The sequence below is a fragment of the Hyperolius riggenbachi genome, chromosome 2 (assembly GCF_040937935.1).
Source record: "Hyperolius riggenbachi isolate aHypRig1 chromosome 2, aHypRig1.pri, whole genome shotgun sequence".
Classification (NCBI taxonomy): domain Eukaryota; kingdom Metazoa; phylum Chordata; class Amphibia; order Anura; family Hyperoliidae; genus Hyperolius; species Hyperolius riggenbachi.
Window position 1 is genome coordinate 540,224,388 of NC_090647.1, and position 24,842 is coordinate 540,249,229.

The following is a 24,842-nucleotide window of genomic DNA, read 5'->3' on the forward strand; positions in this document are numbered from 1 at the left end:
ATGGCCGAAGTCATGGTAGTTGTCTGCTAAAATGAGCTCTCAGTTCCTGCCCACAGTAGTGGTACTTACAGTCTAGGTTCCAGGCTTGCATTGATGAAAGACAATTGCTTGGCAAATTGGTAGTCTTTTTGTCGCTTTCCCCCGCCACTGCCACTTCGTTCGGCAAGTTTTTTCTTCCGTAGCCATTTCACGTATGCATCACGTATATTGCGCCACCTTGTCTTGAACCTTTCTCCTGTAACGACATGAAAAATTGATTTCGATTATTTCTCTTGTAGGTACATCGCAACTGGACAAACATATACATCGCTACATGTCACATTTCGTATTGGGAAGAGCACGGTGGCAGGCATCGTCGTGAGGACTTCGAGGATCCTTTGGACGCGACTGAGGGCCAGATACATGCCTGTGCCAGACACCACGAAATGGGAGGAGATCGCCCAGGGCTTCTGGACCGAGTGCAAGTTTCCTAATTGTGTTGGCGCACTGGATGGGAAACACATCCGGATTCAGAAACCCGTGGGGAGTGGCAGCCATTATTTCAACTATAAAAAATACTTCAGCATTGTTCTAATGGCAGTGGCAGATGCGGACTACAAGTTTGTGTACGTGGACGTGGGGTCGTACGGTAGTTCCAATGACTCTGGAATTTTCCAGCGTACGACCCTTTGCCGGCTGATGGAGGAAGGCAGACTGCGTCTCCCCCGTGACAGACCCTGGCCTGGGACAAGGGCACCAGCCTACCCCTATGTGTTTGTGGGGGACGAGGCCTTCGCCCTGTCCGACCATGTAATGCGTCCGTACCCAGACAGGGGACTTGATGCCAGCCAGCTACACTTCAATGCTCGGTTGAGCCGTGCGAGGAGAATGGTGGAGTGCACATTTGGGATCCTGGTGTCAAAGTGGAGGGTGTTCCACACGCCCATGCTGCTGAAACCGGGCAATGCAGTTGTCGTGGTGAAGGCAGCATGCATCCTCCACAACTTTGTGCGGCAGGAGGAAAGAGAGACTCCGGAACCCCCGAATGTGCTTCCACTAATGCCCCTGCGGAGGTATGCAACCAGGCCAAGGGTAGTGTCACTGCGGAACAGGGACCAACTGAGACTTTATTTTACCACACCACCAGGACGAGGGTGAATGTTTGGTTTTTAATGTTTTGTTGAAATGTGTTTATTTTGGAGTTTCAAGTTTTTAAGTGATTTTAAATGTCTTAATTTTTTACAATAAATTGATGTTTAATAATTGGTCATTGTGTATGTTTTATGTGCACAGGTGGGGTACATCGCAGGTGGGTGGGATACATCAAAGGTGGGTGGGATACATCACAGGTGGGGTACAGGTGGGTGGGATACATCACAGGTGGGGTTCAGGTGGGTGGGATACATCACAGGTGGGGTACAGGTGGGTGGGATACATCACAGGTGGGGTACAGGTGGGTGGGATACATCACAGGTGGGTGGGATACATCACAGGTGGGTGGGATACATCACAGGTGGGTACAGGTGGGTGGGATACAGCACAGGTGGGGTACAGGTGGGTGGGATACATCACAGGTGGGGTACAGGTGGGTGGGATACAGCACAGGTGGGGTACAGGTGGGTGGGATACATCACAGGTGGGGTACAGGTGGGTGGGATACAGCACAGGTGGGGTACAGGTGGGTGGGATACATTACAGGTGGGGTACAGGTGGGTGGGATACATCACAGGTGGGGTTCAGGTGGGTGGGATACATCACAGGTGGGGTACAGGTGGGTGGGATACATCACAGGTGGGGTACAGGTGGGTGGGATACATCACAGGTGGGTGGGATACATCACAGGTGGGTGGGATACATCACAGGTGGGGTACAGGTGGGTGGGATACAGCACAGGTGGGGTACAGGTGGGTGGGATACATCACAGGTGGGGTACAGGTGGGTGGGATACATCACAGGTGGGGTACAGGTGGGTGGGATACATCACAGGTGGGTGGGATACATCGCAGGTGGGTGGGATACATCACAGGTGGGGTACAGGTGGGTGGGATACATCACAGGTGGGGTACAGGTGGGTGGGATACATCACAGGTGGGTGGGATACATCACAGGTGGGTGGGATACATCGCAGGTGGGTGGGATACATCACAGGTGGGGTACAGGTGGGTGGGATACATCACAGGTGGGGTACAGGTGGGTGGGATACATCACAGGTGGGTGGGATACATCACAGGTGGGTGGGATACATCGCAGGGGGGTGGGATACATCACAGGTGGGGTACAGGTGGGTGGGATACATCACAGGTGGGGTACAGGTGGGTGGGATACATCACAGGTGGGTGGGATACATCACAGGTGGGGTACAGGTGGGTGGGATACATCACAGGTGGGGTACAGGTGGGTGGGATACATCACAGGTGGGTGGGATACATCACAGGTGGGGTACAGGTGGGTGGGGAACAGGTGGGTGGGCCACGGGTGGGTGGGCAACACGTGGGTGACACAAATCCATAGCAAAAGTGGAATACATCACAAGCTAACCACAAGCCCCCCCAAAAACTTCTAGTCAACATACCCTCTGTGCCTTGCTGTCTCTTGCTCAAGTGCTCAAAGTCCTCCACATACAGCTTGGCAATTTTTTTCCACAGGCCTCTGCATTTTTTGATGTTGCTGTGGTCCGCATCCCCCTTGTCCCACAGGGCTGGTACCTGCTGCACCTGTAGGATGAGGTCTTCTGCTGTGTAGGGCTTCACCCCCTCGCTATCAGACAGATCCTGCTCCATATTGCTGCCAAAGAGCTCCAGCATGAAGTCACTGCTGCTCCACTCTGTGAACGCTGGTGCCATGTGGTCCCCATCCAAAATGGCCACCATACCATAGAGTCAGCATTGGAAGTGTGGTATAACATCCGGTTTTTATAGCCAGTGTGTTGTGCGCTCTCCGGTTCTCATTGGTTTCCATTGGCCGGATGCAACATTCCGGCTCCGGTCCGGATACGTCAGCCGGACCAGCCGGACCAAAAAATAGCGCATGTTGGAACGGACGCCGGAGTCCGGATCCGGTCCGGCTCCGGTCCGGACGAAACGGACGCATGTGAACGGTCGCATAGACTTTCATTGCTATGCCGTGCGTCCGTTTCGTCCGGTCCGCATGCGGTCCGGCTCCGGCACGGCTCCGGCACGGCGATTCCGGATAGCAACCTCTAATGTGAACCGGGCCTAACTCTGACACTTATTTTCCCTAATTATACACACACCAACTTGCAAAATGTTTAATATCATTTTTACAGCCATTATTCTGTCAGCCCCACTACTTAAAATACCTACATCCCTCACCCCTCCCGCTGCTAGCAATAACATCTACATTGCTCCCTCTCTCCTACCATCCTCTCTTCTCTCTACTCATGAACTATTCTTATTTCTCAAATCACACATACCTTCCTCCACATCTCTCAAACAGCCCTCTGTCACATACAAATCACATCCTCACCTCTCTCATCTCTGCCTACTACTCCTACTTGCTGCTGGGGACATATCACCCAATCCAGGACCCTCTCCCAGACCGCACTGCACTCTGGTAAATACCACATCCCGCACTGACCGTCCTCACTCCTCCGCACACATTAACCGATGTAACCTGATCACCATTCCTTGCCTTCCCAGCTCTCCCCCTCCCATATCTGGGGCTCTCTGGAATGCACGCTCTGTAGTCAACAAACTAGCCCACGTCCATGATCTGTTCATCACTAATGCTTTCACCTTCCTGGGGCTCACTGAGACATGGCTAACCCCATCTGATACTGTGTCTCCAGCTGCCCTTTCATACGGTGGCCTCAAGTTTAGCCACACACCTAGATCGGGTGACAAACATGGGGGTGGGGTGGGAATTCTTCTTTCCGAACACTGCTCCTTTACACCGCTTGCACCTGCACCTTCTCTGGCTTTCTCTTCCTTTGAGGCTCATGCTGTCCGCATCTACTCCCCTCACCATTTCCAGGTTGCTGTCATCTACCGTCCTCCTGGACCAGCCTCCACCTTCATTGACCACTTTTCAACGTGGCTTCTCCACTTTCTATCCACTGACATTCCTTCCATCATCATTGGGGACTTTAACATCCCCATAGACACTAACTGTCCCACTACCACACAATTCCTCTCACTCACCTCATCCTATGACCTCTCCCAATGGTCCTCAACCTCCACCCACAAAGATGGCTACACTTTGGACCTAGTTTTTACCCGGCTCTGTCCAGTTTCCACATTTAATAACTCTTTATTCCCCCTTTCAGATCACAATCTCATAACGTTTACAATCAGCCCCTCCCTGCCTCCTCCAGCTACTGTAGTGCAGCCATCACGCTTATGCAGGAATTATCGCAACCTCGACCTCTGCTCCCTAGCTGATTCTCTAAAACCCCTGGGCTCCCTGTCATCCTACATCGACCCCGAGTCAGCATCCATCTACTACTCCACCACAGTCTCTGCTGCCATGAACACAGCCGCCCCTCTCACCAACTTCAGCCCCCGCCACATCAACAGACAGCCCTGGCTGACTGAACCCATCAAACAACTGAAAAGACAGTCCAGGGCAGCAGAACGGCAGTGGAGGAAAAGCTCCAACGCAGATGACTTTGCCCACTATAAAAACACGCTGCTCCAGCTCAGGGACGCTCTCTCACTTGCAAAGCAGTCATACTTCTCTATACTTATTTCTTCACAATCCCATAACCCTAAACAACTTTTTAACACCTTCAACTCTCTTCTCCACCCCCCGCCTCCCCCTACAACCACAAGCTTGTCTGCAGAGGACTTTGCAGCATATTTTGTGAGCAAAATTGAAACGCTACAGAACAGCTTTCAAAAGCAACCCTCTTCACCGGTCCAATCACCTCTTCCTTTTTCCTCTCTGCCCGGCAGCTAACCCTACTATTAACTATCCCTCTCCACATAACCACTCACCCACTCAAACCCCCTCCCTGCTAAAAACCTTCTCTGCCTTAACTGAACAGCATCTTTCTTCACTAATCTCTAAAGCTCATCTTACTACATGCGCCTCAGACCCTATTCCCTCTCATGTTATCCCCCAGCTCTCCTCCCCCCTCATTCCTGCTTTAACAACACTGTTTAACCTTTCCATCACAACTGGCATTTTCCCTTCTTCATTTAAACAAGCTATCATAACGCCACTAATCAAAAAACCCTCTTTAGACTCTACTGCCCTTTCTAATTACCGCCCAGTCTCTCTCCTTCCCTTTGCCTCCAAACTGCTGGAACGCCACATTTACTCAGAGTTGTCTAACTTTCTCTCTGCTAATTCCCTGTTGGACCCCTTCCAGTCTGGCTTCCGCCCTCAACACTCTACGGAAACCGTTCTCACTAAGGTTGCCAATGACCTCCTAGTTGCTAAAGCCAAAGGCAGATTTTCGGTACTAATACTCCTAGATCTGTCCTCTGCCTTCGACACTGTTGATCATACCCTGCTTCTCCAGACCCTCTCAACACTGGGAATCAAGGGCTTAGCACACTCCTGGCTCAACTCTTACCTGTCTGGACGTTCTTTCATGGTCTCCTATGCCAATACCAACTCCTCTCCACGCCCACTGTCTGTGGGAGTACCACAAGGGTCCGTCCTCGGACCCCTCCTCTTTTCCATTTACACCCATGGCCTGGGACAGATAATAAGCTCTTTTGGGTTTCAATACCACCTCTATGCTGATGACACCCAAATTTATTGTTCTGCCCCAGACCTCTCCACACTACTATCAAAAGTCACCAAATGTCTATCCGCTGTATCTACATTTATGTCATCCCGCTTCCTTAAACTCAATATGAGCAAAACGGAGATTGTAATATTTCCACCTTCGCTCTCTGTTCCACCTCCCATTGTCACAATCAATGTAGAGAACACCCCAATAGCATCAACCCCCAAAGCTCGTTGCCTAGGGGTAACTCTGGACTCTGAGCTCTCCTTTAAACCACATATTAACACTTTAACTACCTCCTGCTACTTCCATCTCAAAAACATTTCCAGAATCCGTCCCTTCCTTTCACAAGAAGCAACTAAAATGCTTGTGCATGCCCTAATCATCTCCCGTCTTGACTACTGCAACACCCTACTCTGTGGTCTACCAAAAAGCAGACTGGCACCTCTCCAATCCCTACTAAACTCTGCGGCCCGTCTCATCCACCTCTCTTCTAGATCCTCTGAGGCAGCCCCTCTCTGCCAATCCCTCCATTGGTTACCAGTTGCCCAAAGGATCCAGTTTAAACTTCTCACACTTGCATACAAAGCTCTACACAAGCTATCGCCTCCATACATTTCCTCTTTAATCTCCAGATACCTCCCCGCTCTGACCCTCCGTTCCTCACAGGAGACCCTTTTGTCCTCCAGCCTAGTCACCTCCTCTCACTCTCGCATCCAAGACTTCTCACGGGCGGTCCCTCTCCTTTGGAACTCTCTCCCTCAGCCGGTTCGTCATGCCACGAGTCTGGAAACCTTCAAACGTACTCTGAAAACACACCTGTTCAGACAAGCCTATAATTTGCTATAGGCAGCACTGAAGGCACACTGGCTCACCCACTAATCCTTGTGTTTCCTTCCCCTTTGTTTCCTCCCCACTACCCTCTACATTGTAAGCTCGCAAGGGCAGGGACCTCCTCCTAGTGTTTCCCATACTGCTGTAATTTTAACATATGTATATGTACCAACTACATATCAACTATGTATGTATCTGTATTTACTCTATTCAATGTCATGACTGTACAGTGTATTGTATTTCTTATGTATATTTGTTCCCCATTATTTGTTTGTACTATGTACAGCGCTACGGAAGATGTTGGCGCTATATAAATAAAAAATAATAATAATAGGCAGCTTCCCCAGTATAGATTATATAGGCAGCTTCCCCAGTGTAGGTTAGATAGGCAGCTTCCCCCAGTATAGATTATATAGGCAGTGTCCCCAGTGTAGGTTAGATAGGCAGCTTCCCTCAGTATAGATTATATAGGCAGCTTCCCCAGTGTAGGTTAGATAGGCAGCTTCCCCCAGTATAGATTATATAGGCATCTTCCCCAGTGTAGGTTAGATAGGCAGCTTCCCCCAGTATAGATTATATAGGCAGCGTCCCCAGTGTAGGTTAGATAGGCAGCTTCCCCCAGTATAGATTATATAGGCAGCTTCCCCCAGTATAGATTATATAGACAGCTTCCCCAGTGTAGGTTAGATAGGCAGCTTCCCCCAGTATAGATTATATAGGCATCTTCCCCCTAGTGTAGGCAGGGCTGGGCCGAGGCATAGGCTGGAGAGGCTCCAGCCTCAGGGCGCAGTGTAGGAGGGGGCGCAGAATTCATTCAGCTGTCATTCCTAATTGTGTTTGAAGCAGAAAGAAATAAGAAAAGGGGATACATGGCAGTGACTGCAAGCCAGATTACTAGATATTAAGGTGTTGGGGAGGTTGTGGGCCCTGTGGCGCCTCTTAGTCTAATAGCAATCAGTGTGTGATGGCTGGGGTGGCAGGGATGGAGGGGCGCACTTTGGTGTCTCAGCCTTGGGTGCTGGAGGACCTTGTCCCGGCTCTGAGTGTAGGTTAGATAGGTAGGTTCCCCCAGTATAGGTTAGATAGGCAGCTTCCCCCAGTATAGATTATATAGACAGCTTCCCCCAGTGTAGGTTAGATAGGTAGGTTTCGCGCTCCTGTTGCCGGGCACTTTCTGCGCATGTGCGTGACGTCATGAACGATGTCACGCTCATGCGCAGAGAGTACCCGGCAACAGGAGCGCGATCTAGGCCGCGCTCCGCCAGGCAGAGCAGGCGTACTACTCCGGGTCAGTGCGACCCGGAAGTAGTAAGAGCCCCAGAGATGTTCGCCGGGTGAACAGTTCGCCACATCTCTACATGGAAGCTGTGCCTGCAGCGATCTGAAGACAGGTGAGTTTTTAACTGCCAGCTCCCCCCCCCCCCCCGCTGCTCCGCCCAGTGCCCCCTCCTGCCACTCCCTAGATCCGGGGCACCATGGCAACAGGTTCCAGGCCGGTGGCCCGGGCCAAAGGCCCTAGCTACGCCACTGGGCCCATGTATGATAGTTGGAAGTGGAACATGTTCAATGCTATTGTATTGCACTTCCCACATTAATACATTGAAACTAAAATTTCCCCTTTGCCCCAGCAGATTAGAATAGAATAAGATATAATAGAATTTTTCATTGTCATTGTAACAACCAAAATTGTACAACAAAATTCTAAAGTGCAATTTTCCAGCAAAACAACATAACATTCCATTGCTACATACATTGCATTGCACACACCCCTTATCAACATGGCCACGTACAGTGCTGCCCATAATTATTCATACCCCTGGCACATTTTGACTTAAAGATACTTTTATTCAACCAGCAAGTAACTTTTTGACGGGAAATGACACAGGTGTCTCCCAAAAGATAAGACAATGTACAAGAGGCATTATTGTGGGAAAAAAAATTATCAGCATTTATTTACATCTGAGCAAAAATTTCTCAGGAATATTATTCTTCCTAAGCACCCTTAAAAAATATAGCCTCGTCTGTGCCTTTTTCACTACTTCAGCAATGGCCTCAATTCACTAAGCAGTTTAGACTAGTCTACTGATGGTTTTTAGTCTACTGATGGTTTGGTCAGTTGCATCAAAGGGGAATTCACTATTACCAAATAAATTAGACCTGTTTTTAGACCTGGTCTAAACATTCGGTAATTAGGTTAGTAAAGCAGGAGAAATGATCAAAAGATGCAATTCACAAACGAGTAGCTATGACTGACATCCTTCTCCTCTGATGAGCTCTCCTCTGGATACAATTAAACTCCTGTATAATTAATTGAAAAGGTTCCATCCTCACATCTAAAATACCTCACAGAATTACTTTACCGACAGAAATCAGCTGGTCTAATCTCTGTCAGAAAAAGTGGGCATGGTTACTCCTTGTTTGGTCTTTGTGAATCATGTAATTACTGAATATTAGAACAGGTCTGAAAACAGGTACTAAAACATTACACCAAACCATCAGTAGACTGAATACCATCTGTAGACTAGTCTAAACTGCTTAGTGAATTGAGGCCAATATGTGACCCCCCAGGCACCTCATTAGAACTTATAGTTGCAAAAAAATTGAAAAAAAAACGCTACTAAAAGATTTAATAGACTGTGTTTCACTTTGCTCTATCAGTTAAATAAGCTTCCTAGGTTTTCCTTTGTTCACTGATTGCACTAATTAAGACAAACACAGTAGATAGGGTTCAGTGTGTATAAGCAGAGGAAATATAATTTTACTCACTAAAAAGTTTGTTTGCATGGACCAGATATAAGATACCCATGCACTGCTTTAGGGCCGGTTCACACGGACGGCTGGCCGAGTTGGGGCGGCCAGGAAGTCGTGTCGTCCTGTGACGTCCTGTTCGCTGGCGGCAGTACTGAGATCGTCGCGATCGGCGTTTCTCCTCCCCGCAGGGGGACATGAAGCCGCGTCGGCTAGCCGTCCCTGGACGTCGCATGCGGCTTCTAGGGACGGCCGAAACGATGCGTTAAATCGGGATTGAAACGCCGCGCTTATGCTATCGACGGTAATCGACGGAAACCGCGCAATGCTAAACGCTCCCATTCACTTGAATGGGAGCGGTTAGCCGATGGGTCCCGAACGCTTGGCGGTAGACGCCGCCTGCCGTCTGTGTGAACCGGCCCTTACTCTGTGCTGGGGGACTTGCTATTTTTACACAGATAACATTTCTCTGAAACAAAAGCAAGCATTGAGCAAACACATTTTAATGTATGCTATCCTCAACTGTTTTTCCATTGACTTACCAAGTTGACTACCCCTGCCCTATCCCTACATTATTTCAGCATTAACGTTCCCTTAAGACGATGCATTTTATACCAAGGGGCTGGAATCTCCAGCTTCCTCTTGCTGATTAGATAGGGGTTTTGAAGGACAAGTAGCTACCACAAAACTGCTAGACAGATAAAAAATATCCCATCTTCCAAAAATGAATATGTACAATCTTATTATGATAAATAATACCGATAGATACAAAAATGAAGAAAAGCTACAAAATGATTCCTCAAAATGCTGCTGCTCAGTTCTACTGTTAGATAACAAATGGTTGTATTTTCTTCTACACAGGCAGTCAGTCATCCTGTACCTCAACAATAAACCTTCCAAGAAACACAAAGGTTGAGCAAAGTAAAGGCCAAACACTGACTCTGAGGTGTCCAGTGGGTTTCTGTTCCGGAGAATTGCCTAATGTGACCTGGTGTAAAATAGAAGGACAGAGTGACCTTTGTGACCTTGAGAAGACAGATCATCGGATATCCTCCGAGTGGGAACAACAGGAGAAACATAAAGCAGTCCATGTTCTAAAACTTCACTCTGCAAAGATAAATGACACTGGATATTATCAATGCTCAGCATCCTTTACATATGGACAGGTTGTGAAGGGGACTTCAATAGAAGTTACCATAGCTGGTGGTGGTAAGTGTCACTGTCTAAAATAAACAAATTGGGCTTGATTCACAAAGCACGCCTAAAGACTTTTGGGCGTGATAACCATTGCACTAAGTAGGTTAGCACCGTTTTGAGGAATAAACTTGCACACAAAGTTTTGCACGCGCGGAAAGTCGCATAGGGTTTAATGGCGCTGCGAGATTGCGCGCAAGTTTATTTTATCATGCCTAACTGAGTTTAGGCGTGATAATGGGCTTTTCACCAGCGTGCCAACTGTTAGCACGCTTTAGTGAATCAAGCCCATTGACTTGGCAATACCTGGACTTGGTAAATATGCATTTTCAAAGGAAACCTGCAAGTTAAAAAAATAAAAAAAAGATACTTACTTTGGGAGGGGGAAGCCTCTGGATCCTAATGTGGCTTCCACTGTCCTCCTCAGCTGCCCCGATCCAGTGTTGGCAGCTAGAGTTGGGCCGAACCTCCGATTTTAGGTTCGCGAACCGGGTTCGCGAACTTTCGCGGAAGCTTCGGTTCGCGTTAAAGTTCGCGAACCGCAATAGACTTCAATGGGGATGCGAACTTTGAAAAAAAAAAAAATTATGCTGGCCACAAAAATGATGGAAAAGATGTTTCAAGGGGTCTAACACCTGGAGGGGGGCATGGCGGAGTGGGATAGATGCCAAAAGTCCCCGGGAAAAATCTGGATTTGACGCAAAGCAGCGTTTTAAGGGCAGAAATCACATTGAATGCTAAATGACAGGCCTAAAGTGCTTTAAAACATCTTGCATGTGTATACATCAATCAGGTAGTGTAATTAAGGTACTGCTTCACACTGACACACCAAACTGTTCACTGAACAGAACAGGTATGCAGTGGCGGGTTCACTGAACAGGTATGCAGTGGCAGGATCAATGAACAGGTATGCAGTGGCAGGATCACTGAACAGGTACGCAGTGGCAGGATCACTGAACAGGTATGCAGTGGCAGGATCAATGAACAGGTATGCACTGGCAGGATCACTGAACAGGTATGCAGTGGCAGGATCAATGAACAGGTATGCAGTGGCAGGATCAATGAACAGGTATGCAGTGGCAGGATCAATGAACAGGTATGCACTGGCAGGATCACTGAACAGGTATGCAGTGGCAGGATCAATGAACAGGTATGCACTGGCAGGATCACTGAACAGGTATGCAGTGGCAGGATCAATGAACAGGTATGCACTGGCAGGATCACTGAACAGGTATGCAGTGGCAGGATCAATGAACAGGTATGCACTGGCAGGATCACTGAACAGGTATGCAGTGGCAGGATCAATGAACAGGTATGCACTGGCAGGATCACTGAACAGGTATGCAGTGGCAGGATCAATGAACAGGTATGCAGTGGCAGGATCACTGAACAGGTATGCAGTGGCAGGATCACAGTACAGGTATGCAGTGGGCTGAGGGCTCACTGAACAGAACAGGTATGCAGCCAGGAAGAAGTTAAGCCTAACTAATCTTTCCCTATGAGAGACTGCAGCAGCTCGCCCTACTCTCACTAATGCAGGCACACGAGTGGCCATAACGGCCGCCGCTGCCTGCCTTATATAAGGGGGGGTGGGGCTCCAGGGGCTAGTGTAGCCTAATTGGCTACACTGGGCCTGCTGACTGTGATGTAGAGGGTCAAAGTTGACCCTCAGGTGCATTATGGGGCGAACCGATTTTTTGCGAACTTTTGCCGCAAAACGCTCGCGTGCGACACCCGCACGCGAACCACCTAAGTTCGCGCGAACCACGTTCGCCGGCGAACCGTTCGGCCCAACTCTATTGGCAGCTAGGTATGGTTGGAAATGCCGGTTTGTGATTCCGTGACAATCATAATTGTAAATTTCGATTACAGATTCCACAGATTACCATGGAAATCCAAATTTCCATCACCGATTACTGTGGAATTTTTTTTTATCATTTTTGTTAATAAAATTATGTCGTTTTTGTGAAATGTGTTATATTTTACGTTATATTTACGTTCGCTCTTATTTGGACATCCTTGATGTACTACTGAATTCTCTGATTGGCAAAATGCATTGGACCAATCACAGGCCGCAAACGTTTTCTATATTCCGAGGTAAACCTCTGACTTCTCTGATTGGTGCAATACTACTAAGTACTGAGTGCAACTGATACTACTACTAAAATTTCAGATTTAGGCCAATCACAACACTCAAAATTCAGAAGTGGTATTGAACCAATTAAACAATACCGTAGTTTACAATGGAAATCGTAATGCCATGGAAATTTTAGACCAATGATCGGCCTAAAATTTCTGCAGTATTCTGATTTCCATGGAAACATTTTTCAATCTGTGATTGGTCCAATGCAACAAGCTCTGTGATTGGGCTAAAATGTCAAAGTTGCTGTAATGCGGTGTTTCCGCAGAATACCGATTTCCTAGACAGATTTCTGAATACTGCTGTGGCAAGCCCATTTCCGAATGGAAACTTGGAAGTTGGTATTCCATGGACATTTTCTGACCATCCCTACTGGCGCCTGCACAGTAGAGCAGACCTGACTGAGCTCAGCTATTTCCGTCGGTGCCTGAGCTGAAAGCCGCTAGTGCACCTGTGTGCCGACAAGTGGACTTTTGGGGTAGCCAGAGCTGGATTGCTTCTGCTGAGGAAGATGGGGGAAGCCTATTTAGGACCCAGAGCCTTCCTCCTCCCCAGATAAGTACCCCCTAAGGGCACTTTTTTCCTTCAGGTTCACTTTAAAAAGAAACATTGCCCCCCTCACTCCTTGACCTGAGTGAAACCTATAACTGCTTTGTAAACACAGCAAATGTAGGTACTCTCAAATAGTCCACTGACATATTTAGATTGTAAGATTAGATTGTAAGCCTTTGGCAGGGTCTCCCCACCCCCCAGTGTGCCCTTCTTGATCTTGCAACCCCAGCTATGTCACCCTTCCCATGGACTAACTCGGACTTGAATTGCTGGGTCTCTGTAAAATCACATGATCATACATCTTCACTTCGCCAGGGACAGTTTCTAGTGAACTTTTCATTCACATTTTTTACATTACAGTCAGTCGCTGGCCACTGAATTTAGTGGTTAATAGCAAAGCCCCCATATGTGCTAGAAACACCAAATTTGCACAGTATGTGGAAGAGGACAGTGGGTACAAGAAGAAAACATGTTTTTTTCAAAAAGACTTTATAATTTTGGAGAAAATTGATTTTAAAGTTCTTGTTCTGAGTGTGGGAAATGTTTTAATGGCCGCTGACTTTAGTGGTTAATGGTTAATAGCACAGCCTACAAACACGTTAGAAACACCAAATTTGCATGGTTCAAAAAGAATAAAGAAAATTGATGTTAAAGTTACAGGAAAAAGTAGCAAAGTACATGCGGTAAAATGACAGATAATGTATTAACATGCATATAATTTTTTTTTAAATATATGTTCAGAGGGTCCCAAGCCTCTTTAACCCCTTGACCTGCATTCAGGCTGGGATAGCCAGAATGCGGAGCTCTGGCTGCCTGGGGCTTCACACTCAGAGCTATACCAGCCTGCATGGTCTATGGTATGCGGGTGGTTCTGAGAGAGAGGGGTGGCCAAGACTCCACCTCTAAAACAGAGTCCTTGTCCAATCCATGGACAAGGGGCTCTTCCCCACCTACGTTGCAACAGGTTCAACGACACTCTGGGGGCGGGGGTTATGGTGGCATCTGGGAGTCCCCTTTACATCCCCACCCAGGATGGGTCGCAACATGAGAGGAAAGCATGGCCACACATTGGTGGGGAGGGGTGAAGGTCCCCCCTCCCTCACCTCGGGCTCTCCCTTCTGCGCTCCTCCTGCAGCATAAATTAGTGTCTGTGCAGGCGGCGGGCAGCAGCAGATAAACATACCTTCCTTGCCTTCCACCACGGACGTTCCTCACTCTAGTATCTGATGCTACTTCCTGTATAAACAGGAAGTAGCATCAGACACTAGAGCGAGGAACATCTGCGGTGGAATGCGCTCAGAATTTCTGCAGGGGGCCTGGTGATTCCGCCCCTGATAATAGAAGAATAATTCAGTCAATAAATCATAGCAATATCAGCACAGCAGGTTATCTTTTTATTTTTCATGAAATCACTGGATTCATCATTTTAAACTTGAATTATTTTTTTTTCTTTTACAGAAAATAAAACTCAAAGTACACCAATGGAATACAGTAAGTTACAACTATTTCCTGCACTGTTTCTCCTCTTATTCCTGTCAGATCAGTCAGTGTCATGTCCATGTGATCAGTTTACTTTCTGTACAGATAAACATTTTACTGAGTATCAGGGGTGTAACCTCAAATCATAGGACCCCAGGGGCGTTGCTAGCCCCAAAGATCAGTGGCACGTGCCCCGGATCTATTCTGGGGGGCCCCTGATGTCCCCCAGGCAGAGTCAGTGGCGCGCCTCAATGGCGGGCATGCTGGGAGCTGTGGTGCATCAATCGGGGGTATGCTGGGTGCTTTGGTGCCTCCATGTGGGCATATTGGGTGTTGTGGTTACATGCTGGGCACTGTGATGCCTTTATGGGGGCATGCAGGATACTGTGGTTCTGCTATGGGGGCATGCTGGGAGTTGTGGTACCTGAATGGAATACCCATGGGAGCATGGGAGTGGGTCCACTAGAAGGTCAGGGAATGGGGGAACTGCTAGATAACCTGGCGACAGGCCAGCCCACCCAGCAGAAAGCCAGACCAGCCAGCACAGAAGCCAGGTAACTCTGCCGGGTTATGTTTAAGTGACATTTCCTATTTATGTGATGTGCTGCATTTTCATTTCTTGTATTAATGGAGAGAGGGGGCTTCATCCTACATTTTGCTGGGCAGGCCTACTTACACTGCCGTTAAGTTCATGTAAATTTGGCTCCACCCATGGAAACACCCACATTCTGGTTTGTGGTCACACCCATTTTCCATCTGTAGTGCCCAAAAGTGCCCCGGATCTCTTAGGATCCTAGCAACGCCCCTGTAGGGCCCCTCAGCAAAACTTTGATGGGGCCAATGTTCACACGATTTCCCTTGCCTGCCCCGGGCAGGGCCGGATTTCTGGAAGGCCACAAAGGCCCGCGCCAATTTACTCAGTCACGGGTCGGTCCTTGACACCAGTTGCTGGGAGCATTCTGTCCCTGCACAGTAATACTGCAGAGATACAGAACGCTCTCGGCAAAACGTTCCCGGGAATGATAAAGGGATCACACGTGTCCGAACCATTGCTGGATTTCAGGCAAGGCCACATAGGCCATGGCCTAGGGCACCAGGAGAGCAAGGGGCGAGCTGTGGGCAGCAGGGTGGTAGTAGAAGTTAGTCTGCCGAACATTCATCCTACTACAGAGTTTGCACATAGCGGTGGGTGGCTACTAACAGCTGAATATTGGACTGGGGGGATGAAGGGGCAGCGATCAAGCACTTACAGTGATCTCTGAGCTGCCTGTCACTCACCAAATGTGCCACTCGCCAAGAAGCTTACAATTTCATCCCTGCCATCATGTCACTAACTGTCCTCAGAGAAGCCTACAATCTATTCCCTACATGTTGGGGGGGAGGGGGAGTTTAGGATGCTGTCTGTTGGTGGGAGCTGGTGATAGTGGGCCTTGGGCAGTAAAAAGTACAAATCCGGCCCGGGTCCGGACTGTGCCTGCGCTTACTGGCCCTGACTGGAGGATTTTCCAGGGCCAGTTGCGGATGAACAAGGAGGCGGAGGAGGATGGCGTGAAAGGGATAAGCCTGGAGGGGGCTGGAAGGAGCTCCAGGTATGTATATTTTTTTCTTAAAGGAAACCTTAAAGCAGGAGGATTAGCCATACTATGCCAGGAAAAAAATAAATAAATATATAAGTAGATAAATACTTGATTTACTTGCATAAAACATGTATTGTACTGTCCATGTTTTGATTTCAGTGAATGTTATATAGTAAATTAAGAGAATTCCGTTCCTGATGGGAACCATGTCTTTTGCCCACAGTTTGAGGCTAAATCTTGATGTAATTTCTGCCCTTAACTTTTTTTTAATTTTGTGTTTCAGATAGGCAGTTTAACTTACTTGGGGCTTCTTGCAGCCTCCTGGAGACATCTTGCGCCCACAACACCAGTCCCTCCAGCAAGCAGCAGTGACCCCCACAAGGCTGGCCTGCTACGCACCCCTTCACCGCATTCCTGATGCTGTTACAGGGAGATCACACCTGCGCTTGCACAGAGCTCTCCCAGCAGTGGGAGCGCGATCAGGGTGTGCATGGCTCAGGGCCAAGCATGCAAAGTGACTGGTGGACCGGTGTCAAGAGCACAGGATGCCTCCAGGGGGCTTTTTTTTTCTCCCTCAAGTCTCCCATTTAGTCCCCTTCTCAGGTACCCTTTAACCAATATAATATCCAACCACTATAAATTACTTTTAGGTTAACCTCGCTGGTGGTTATCCCGAGTCAGACTTGGGGTGGAAAAAGCAGCAAAGACTGGTAACACCCGAGCCTGACTCGTGGTAGCCTCCAGGAGCTCTATGCAGAGTGCAGCGCACTGTGACTTTTTAACTCACCTCCCCAGGGATCCAGACGCCAGCAGCCATTCTCCTCCCTGGCTTTGCATTCCCCTTTTGTGATCGCTGTCTGTCGTCATGACAGACCGCAATCTCAGTATAGGGTGACAGCGCCACCCGGAGGACGGAGGGAGAATTGCAGTGCTTGATTCCAGGAAGGTGAGTAAATGATGGGCTGCCTCTCTGTGGTGTGATTTTTTTCCTCCGATTTTAGCGTCTAAAAGCATGCTAAAAAATTGCACCGCGTTTAGATTCTGAATTCAGGAAATAAACCGCCAGGGAGGTTAAAGAATTCTTTGAATTCTCTCTGTCTTTCTGCACAATGTACTGACTAGAGATGGCCTGAACTGTTCGCTGGCAGACAGTTCCCTGCGAATAATGGGTGTTTGTGTCGGCAGGAGTACACAGTGGTGTCCCCACAGTGCACTTTAGCTGTTGCAGACAGGTGCAGTCAGTGCTTAGTGCTACAGTAGTTCACCCTTGTAAGGGCTGTTTTTCTTTTTCTTGCTATTGCTATATTGCAGTTCTGTGTGTCTAGTGCACCCATTAGCTGTTGGAGACAGGTATGCTGGTCCGAGTAGTGCACCGACTTGATAAATCAATCACCCTTGTAAGGGCTGTTTTTCTTTTTCTTGCTATTGTTATATTGCAGTTCTGTGTGTCCATGCACGTGTTAGCTGTTGGAGACAAGTCTGCTTGTCCTAGTAGTGCACCGACCATCACCCAATTGCCCTTCTAAAAGCTGTTTTTCATTTTCTTGCTATTGTTATATTGCAGTTCTGTGTGTCCAGTGCACATGTTAGCTGTGAGAGACAGGTCTGCTGGTCTTAGTAGTGCACCGACCATAACCCAATAATCCTTCACCATCACTACTGGCATCTAGTATCCACTACTGCTCCCTGTATAAGGCCTCCGTGCAGAATCAGTGTTTTTTTTGGTCACTTAACTGTCATTGAGCTACCTCAGCCCGAATGTAGGGGCTAGAAAACTGCGATCCCCTGCACTCCTGCGAATGTGTGCACAAGCAAGGCGGCCACTACACATCACTACACAAAGATTACCGCCGAGAGGACTATTATTTATGTCCTGGAGGTGTCAACTAGTAAAAACAATGATTTGCTCACCCGACATTATTACTAAAGCTCTTTGCGGTTCTTTGCGGTGCATTAAACGCAGCGTTTTGTCTGTCAGTGTGAACAGGGCCTAACCCTTACACCACCTTATCCCCATGTACGTATGCCGGACGTTTTGAAAAACTTAATTCTACAAATTTAGGAATGTACTGTGATTTCTGCCCTTTAGAGTTTAAAACACGACTCTGCATCAACTACGTAATTTTGGTGGGACTTTTTCCATGGATCCCCCTCCGGCATGCCATGGTCCAGGTGTTAGGCCACTTTAAACAACTTTTCTAATCACTTTTGTGGCCAGAAACAGTCCCTATAGGTTTTAAAATTCACCTGCCCATTGAAGTCCATGGTGGTTCCCACCGGTTTGCCTGTTCGCAAACTTTTGTGGAAAAATTCACGATCGCGTTCCTGAAAATTTGAGGTTCGCTTCATCACTAATACTGACCCCACTATCTGAAGCATTTGTTAAGCCTTGTACTCATATGCTATATGGTTCAGGTCAGGCCCACCTCTGTCAAAAATCTAACTTGTGTACAGTGGCATCCGATCCTCCTCAGCGTGTTGGTGAGCAATCCACCTGGCATATTGTCCTTGCTTAGCAAATTGTTCTCCTACTTACCCTGCCTCTCCATTGTGCTCCGCGCTGTTGGTCCTTCGCCCCCTTCCATATCAACAGACCATATCACTAGCCTGAAGCATACAAGAGGGTTTGGATCTTAGGAGGGGGCCGCATGTTAATTTCACTGAGGGTCCTGTGGGTTGTTGCTACATCCAGGGTCAAAATAACAATATTTCAACTCCTCTGGATGTGAGGGCAGTGTGCTGTTGTTCTCTGCTTAAAGTGATGGACATTTATAGCAGTTGAGGGTCACATTAAATGGCATGGAGGACACCTGTGCCATGGATAGGGCTGATCAAATCCGGATCCGGCAGATACCTGGATAGTTGCTATCCGGATATCTCCCAGTAAACCTGTGCAGGGGGGGGGGCGGGGGGTCAAGCTTACCTGTCTGACGTCTTCTTCGTCCGTCCCTGGCGCCTCCCACGATGCAGTCCACATGGCGGTCACGTGACTACAAACACTTCCTCCTTCCGGGTTGAAGGAGGAAGTGTTTGTAGTCACGTGATGCGCTGGACCGCATCGTGGGAGGCGCTGAGGGACGGACCGAAGAAGACGTCAGACAGGTAAGCTTAACCCCCGCCCCCCCCCGCCCCCCCCCCCCCACACACACACACACCCACAGGTTTACTGGGAGTCATCCGGATAGCAACTATCCGGGTATCTCCCGGATCCGGATTTGAGCAGCCCTAGCCATGGAAAATAGATATCATTGCTTAGCAGTAATGTGACCAGCTCTGGTAATATCTAATGGCAGCTATCACATTTTTCCCTCCAGATACTACAAGCGCTACATCAGCACCACCTGCTCCGGTGTTACAGCAGTTCCATATTTTATTTTATATTATGGCCTCCGCAGCAGCACTTTGTGTCATCCTTATCATCGTCTCCCTTGCTGTTTTTTGTTATCGACGAAGAAGAGGTGAGTCTAATAAGTGGCTGATGTTTCAATACTGACTGAAAAGTGAAAACAAAGTGATGAGATAAACGATTGTATTTATCCTCCTACTCCTAAAAAGGACATTTAGATATCCCATAGCTTTATGTTATGTTTATAAACTTAAAAAAGCAGATGTATTGTTTTGTCTCAGCTGAATGTAACAGTCTGTCCCTGGGTCTCAGAGTGCTTAAGATATGAACTATTGACCTTTTATATCTATCCTCTACTGGCAGAAAGCTGGGCTGTCGGGCATAACTTCAAAAATCATTTTTTTTTTAATCTGGTAAACAAGTAATAAGGATGCTAACCAGGCAATCCAAACGTTAAAATCACTATTACTTTTCTTGCTGATAAATGATCATTCCGCAGTTTATCTGACTCTTACTTGGTACAAACAAGATTTAGTACAACAAAAAAGGAAGTTGCAGGGCATGCTGGGTTTTCCTATTTTGCTTCTCTATTTCCTCTCAGACTTATTAACTCATGCAGCCTGATTGGCTGAAGTCTCTTTCCCTCCTTTTTTCCCCCTCCCACTCCTCTGTTCCTCTCTGATTGGCCAATATTTATCATGCGGAGACAATGCACTTTCTGTAGTGAAGGGTGGGCAAATCAAGGAGAGGAGAGTAAAGGAGAAAATTACATCAGGATTGGCTTCAAAATAGCCACACTTAAAATGGGAACTGCTAAGACAGATTTTCTCTGTTTTTACTGTAGAAAAATCACTAAAATCAAAACGTGGACAGTGCAATACATATGTTATGCAAGTAGAGCAAGTATTTATCTACTTATGTGGGTTTTTTTCTGAGGTAGTATGGCTGACAGCTCCTCTTTAAGGCACGAACATTATTATTAAATTTTAATATGTGAAGTTACAAGCATTGTATGCCTTTAAATGAAGGTGTGATTGGGAAAAATACTCTTTAAGGTGCCCATACATCAGGAGATGATGGGCAGATTTGACAGAGACAAATTTATCTCTAATTAAATTTGATTAGAGATAAATTTGACTCTGTCGAAGCTGCCCATATAATGCAGGCCGATTCCCTTCCGATTTCAGCATGAAATCTTAAAGCGGAATATAACCCTGCATTTCAACTTTGCTCTAACACAGGGGTCCCCAACCTTTTTGAGCCCGGGGCCCACTATCCCGACCAAAATTTTCTCCGGGGCCCCCCTGGGGGCGGGGTGGGTGGGGGGGGGGGGTGGGAGGGGTGAGTGGGCGTGGCTAGTGTTAGCGGCAGCAGCCCCCCCTTTTTTCTTAGATTCCACAGTATAGCAAGTACAGTTTCCACAGTATAGCAAGTACAGTTAGCCTAGTATAGCAAGTATAGTTACCCCAGTATAGCAAGTACAGTTACCACAGTATAGCCAGTACAGTTAGCCTAGTATAGCAAGTATAGTTACCCCAGTATAGCAAGTACAGTTACCACAGTATAGCAAGTACAGTTACCACAGTATAGCAAGTACAGTTAGCCCAGTATAGCAAGTACAGTTACCACAGTATAGCAAGTACAGTTAGCCCAGTATAGCAAGTACAGTTACCACACTATAGCAAGTGCAGTTAGCCTAGTATAGCAAGTATAGCTACCCCAGTATAGCCAGTAGTTACCCCAGTATAGCAAGTACAGTTAGCCTAGTATAGCAAGTATAGCTACCCCAGTATAGCAAGTACAGTTAGCCTAGTATAGCAAGTATAGTTACCCCAGTATAGCAAGTACAGTTACCACAGTATAGCCAGTACAGTTAGCCCAGTATAGCAAGTACAGTTACCACACTATAGCAAGTACAGTTAGCCTAGTATAGCAAGTATAGTTACCCCAGTATAGCTAGTACAGTTACCACAGTATAGCAAGTATAGTTACCCCAGTATAGCAAGTACAGTTAGCCTAGTATAGCAAGTATAGCTACCCCAGTATAGCCAGTAGTTACCCCAGTATAGCAAGTACAGTTAGCCTAGTATAGCAAGTATAGCTACCCCAGTATAGCAAGTACAGTTAGCCTAGTATAGCAAGTATAGCTACCCCAGTATAGCAAGTACAGTTAGCGTAGTATAGCAAGTATAGCTACCCCAGTATAGCAAGTACAGTTAGCCTAGTATAGCAAGTATAGTTACCCCAGTATAGCAAGTACAGTTACCACACTATAGCAAGTACAGTTAGCCCAGTATAGCAAGTACAGTTAGCCTAGTATAGCAAGTATAGTTACCCCAGTATAGCTAGTACAGTTACCACAGTATAGCAAGTACAGTCAGCCCAGTATAGCAAGTACAGTTAGCCTAGTATAGCAAGTATAGTTAACCCAGTATAGCAAGTATAGTTAGCCCAGTATAGCAAGTATAGTTAGCCCAGTATAGCAAGTATAGTTAGCCCAGTATAGCCAGTAGTTATTCCAGTATAGCAAGTATAGTTAGCCCAGTATAGCAAGTATAGTTAGCCCAGTATAGCAAGTATAGTTAACCCAGAATAGCAAGTATAGTTAGCCCAGAATAGCAAGTATAGTTAGCCCAGTATAGCAAGTATAGTTAGCCCAGTATAGCAAGTATAGTTAGCCCAGTATAGCAAGTATAGTTAGCCCAGTATAGCAAGTATAGTTAGCCCAGTATAGCAAGTATAGTTAGCCGAGTATAGCAAGTATAGTTAGCCCAGTATAGCAAGTATAGTTAGCCTAGTATAGCAAGTATAGTTAGCCCGCAAACAAGCCAGCAAGAGGTGGATCAAAAACTGCACATAACTATGATCACTGCATATTTGTTAAATTGCATGTGTAACAATCCCAGGCCTAAGGCCTGACCTATGCAGCACAGAAGTATCGGAACAGGTAGTGAGGCTAGATTCAAAGGTGGAAAAACCCTGGTATATAGACAGCCGCCTTACCGAGAAGAGAATGTATTTTGAATACGGTCCACCACGGCCACGCTATCACGGCACGCTATCCCCCTGTCTCGCTGCCTCACACTGCCCGGGAAAAGCGCAGCTGCATAGGCTACACACGCTGACGCCGAGAAAGATGGGATGGGCTGGGCTGGGCGTGACTTCCGGCTTCCGCGGCTGCGCTCTAATGCGTGCAGGCGGAGATGTAGCCGCGTGCACTCGCGGCTAATGAAGGAGGGGGCGGGACGGTAGTCACCAGCAAAAAAATCATTGTGAGGCAGGGGATTTGCCACGGCCCGGTGCGAAACGCCCCACGGCCCGGTATTGGGTCGCGGACCGGGGGTTGGGGACCCCTGCTCTAACACATTATTTACAGCATTTTATATGCAACCAGTATTTTTTTTTTTACTAGACCAGCATTGGAAGGGTTACACAGAGAGCTTTAAAGTTCCGTGGAGAGAAATGCAGACGCATCCGAAGTTTAGATAGATACATTTAAGTAAACACAATGTAACAAGTGTGGGATGTGACTTACACTCTGACTGTGCAGGAGCTCCTGGACACAGAGAGAGAGTGAGTCAGTCACATTCCTCACATGTTACATTGTGTTTACTTAAATGTATCTATCTAAAGTTCGGATGCGTCTGCATTTCTCTCCACGGAACTTTAAAGCTCTGTGTGTAACCCTTCCAATGCTGGTCTAGTAAAAAAAAATGCTGGTTGCATATAATATGCTGTAAATAATGTTTTAGAGCAAAGTTGAAATGCAGGGTTATATTCCGCTTTAAGGGAATCAGCTGTGCCCGCCATGTCCACCCTTTCACTGCCCCCCTAATCTATGAATGTGCCTGGGGATTTTGGGGATTTTGGTGATGTGGTTGTTTTCTCTCCTGCCAAAAAAAGGGAATTGTTGTTAGATAAAAGCAATCTCTCTATAGCATACTCCAAAAAGCAGGCGGGGGAACTATTCTACTATTCTGGTGGAGGAATGTACTCCCAAAAGTAATAAAATAATTAAAAACAATGTGAAACAAGAAAAGGTATGTTTTTTTTCACTTGAACAATGTATTGTCATCTGTATAGTGGTTAAAAAGAAACAAAGTATTAGGTGCACTACACTCTAATGCGTTTTGTGGGTAATTTCTGCTTTACCAGGTCAAATAAAGTGTTTCTGGATAGCAAACAGCCAGCTTGGAGTGCCTGTAAGACAGGTGGAAGAAGTCTTGCAAGCAGTTCAACCTGGCTCTTTGCTACCCAGAGACTTGAATTGCCTGTGAAACGCATTGCATAGTGCACTTAATGCTTAAAACGGAACTGTAAACTGCTGAAAAAAATAAGAGTTTCACTTTTTTTTTGGAGTTTTGGACCTTCTGCCAGCCCCCTGTAGCCGACCTGTGCCCTTGCAGTCCTGGACCAATCCTAGGTTACCCCACAGCAGGTCACTTGTTTCCCCGTAATAGAGGTCGACTTGTAAGTTGACTTACATTGCGCTGCGGCCACGCGTATCCTAGTACGTGTCCTGTAGCGCTCTGCACAGGTGCAGTATGATAACATTTCTTCTGTGCCACCCGAACTGCGTGAACTGAAAGTGAGCCGCGGCGTGGAACCAGAGCATCGGTGAGTGGCTGCCTGGCGACAGGACGGCTGCAGGGGGCTGGCAGAAGCCCCAGGTAAGTGAAACTCTTATTTTTTTTTAGCAGTTTACAATTCCGTTTTAATAGATTGACAGCAGTCCACTGGGACCTTTCTATGCATACATCTGTTAACCATCTCAAACCTGGTCTCAGACATGCCCTTAGTAGGCCAAGTGTGATGATGTCACTGTAACAACCCTCCTCCAGATCAGGTGATGCTTTCATTTTTTTCCCAGTCTAGCAAAAGGAAAAAGCAACAGAAGGAAAAAGTAAAAGACTAGAGAAGGTCCAAAATAAAAACATTTTGTCACATTTTCCCCTTTTTTTCTCCCCCAGAAAAACGCAGATCTTCATCAGACCCAGAGCCAGCAGACGAGGTACAGTATATATTTATCTATTGTTAATTCTATTTATTCTTTTTATTAACCTGAAATTAGAAAGGTCAATTATAAATATCTGCAGCACGCTGGCTTAGTAGTTTGTAGAAGGCTGGATTTATATTTTTTCTGCTCCTAGGCCAACTTTCTTTTGGCTCCCTTTCCATGTGCAGCAACCCCCTCCTGTTCCTCTTCCACGTCTGACATGCACATACAGCAGCCCCCTTCAGTTCTATACAGATCCCTTGGGCTGCAATTCCCTATTTCCATATGTTGCTTCTCAT

General features: G+C 47.1%; 1 protein-coding gene across 2 annotated transcripts in view; it reads left to right on the forward strand.

Moving 5' to 3' along the window:
* The window catches only part of LOC137545086 (uncharacterized), a 77,945-nt gene that overhangs the window by 43,861 nt on the left and 9,242 nt on the right, over positions 1 to 24,842 (forward strand). The window contains exons 2-5 of one of the 2 annotated variants that reach the window (XM_068266195.1): positions 10,121 to 10,468; positions 14,604 to 14,636; positions 19,516 to 19,659; positions 24,518 to 24,558. In XM_068266195.1, the coding sequence (XP_068122296.1) occupies positions 10,121 to 10,468; positions 14,604 to 14,636; positions 19,516 to 19,659; positions 24,518 to 24,558 (566 nt within the window). The remainder of the gene's footprint in view (positions 1 to 10,120; positions 10,469 to 14,603; positions 14,637 to 19,515; positions 19,660 to 24,517; positions 24,559 to 24,842) is intronic. The other variant, XM_068266196.1, reaches the window with a different exon arrangement.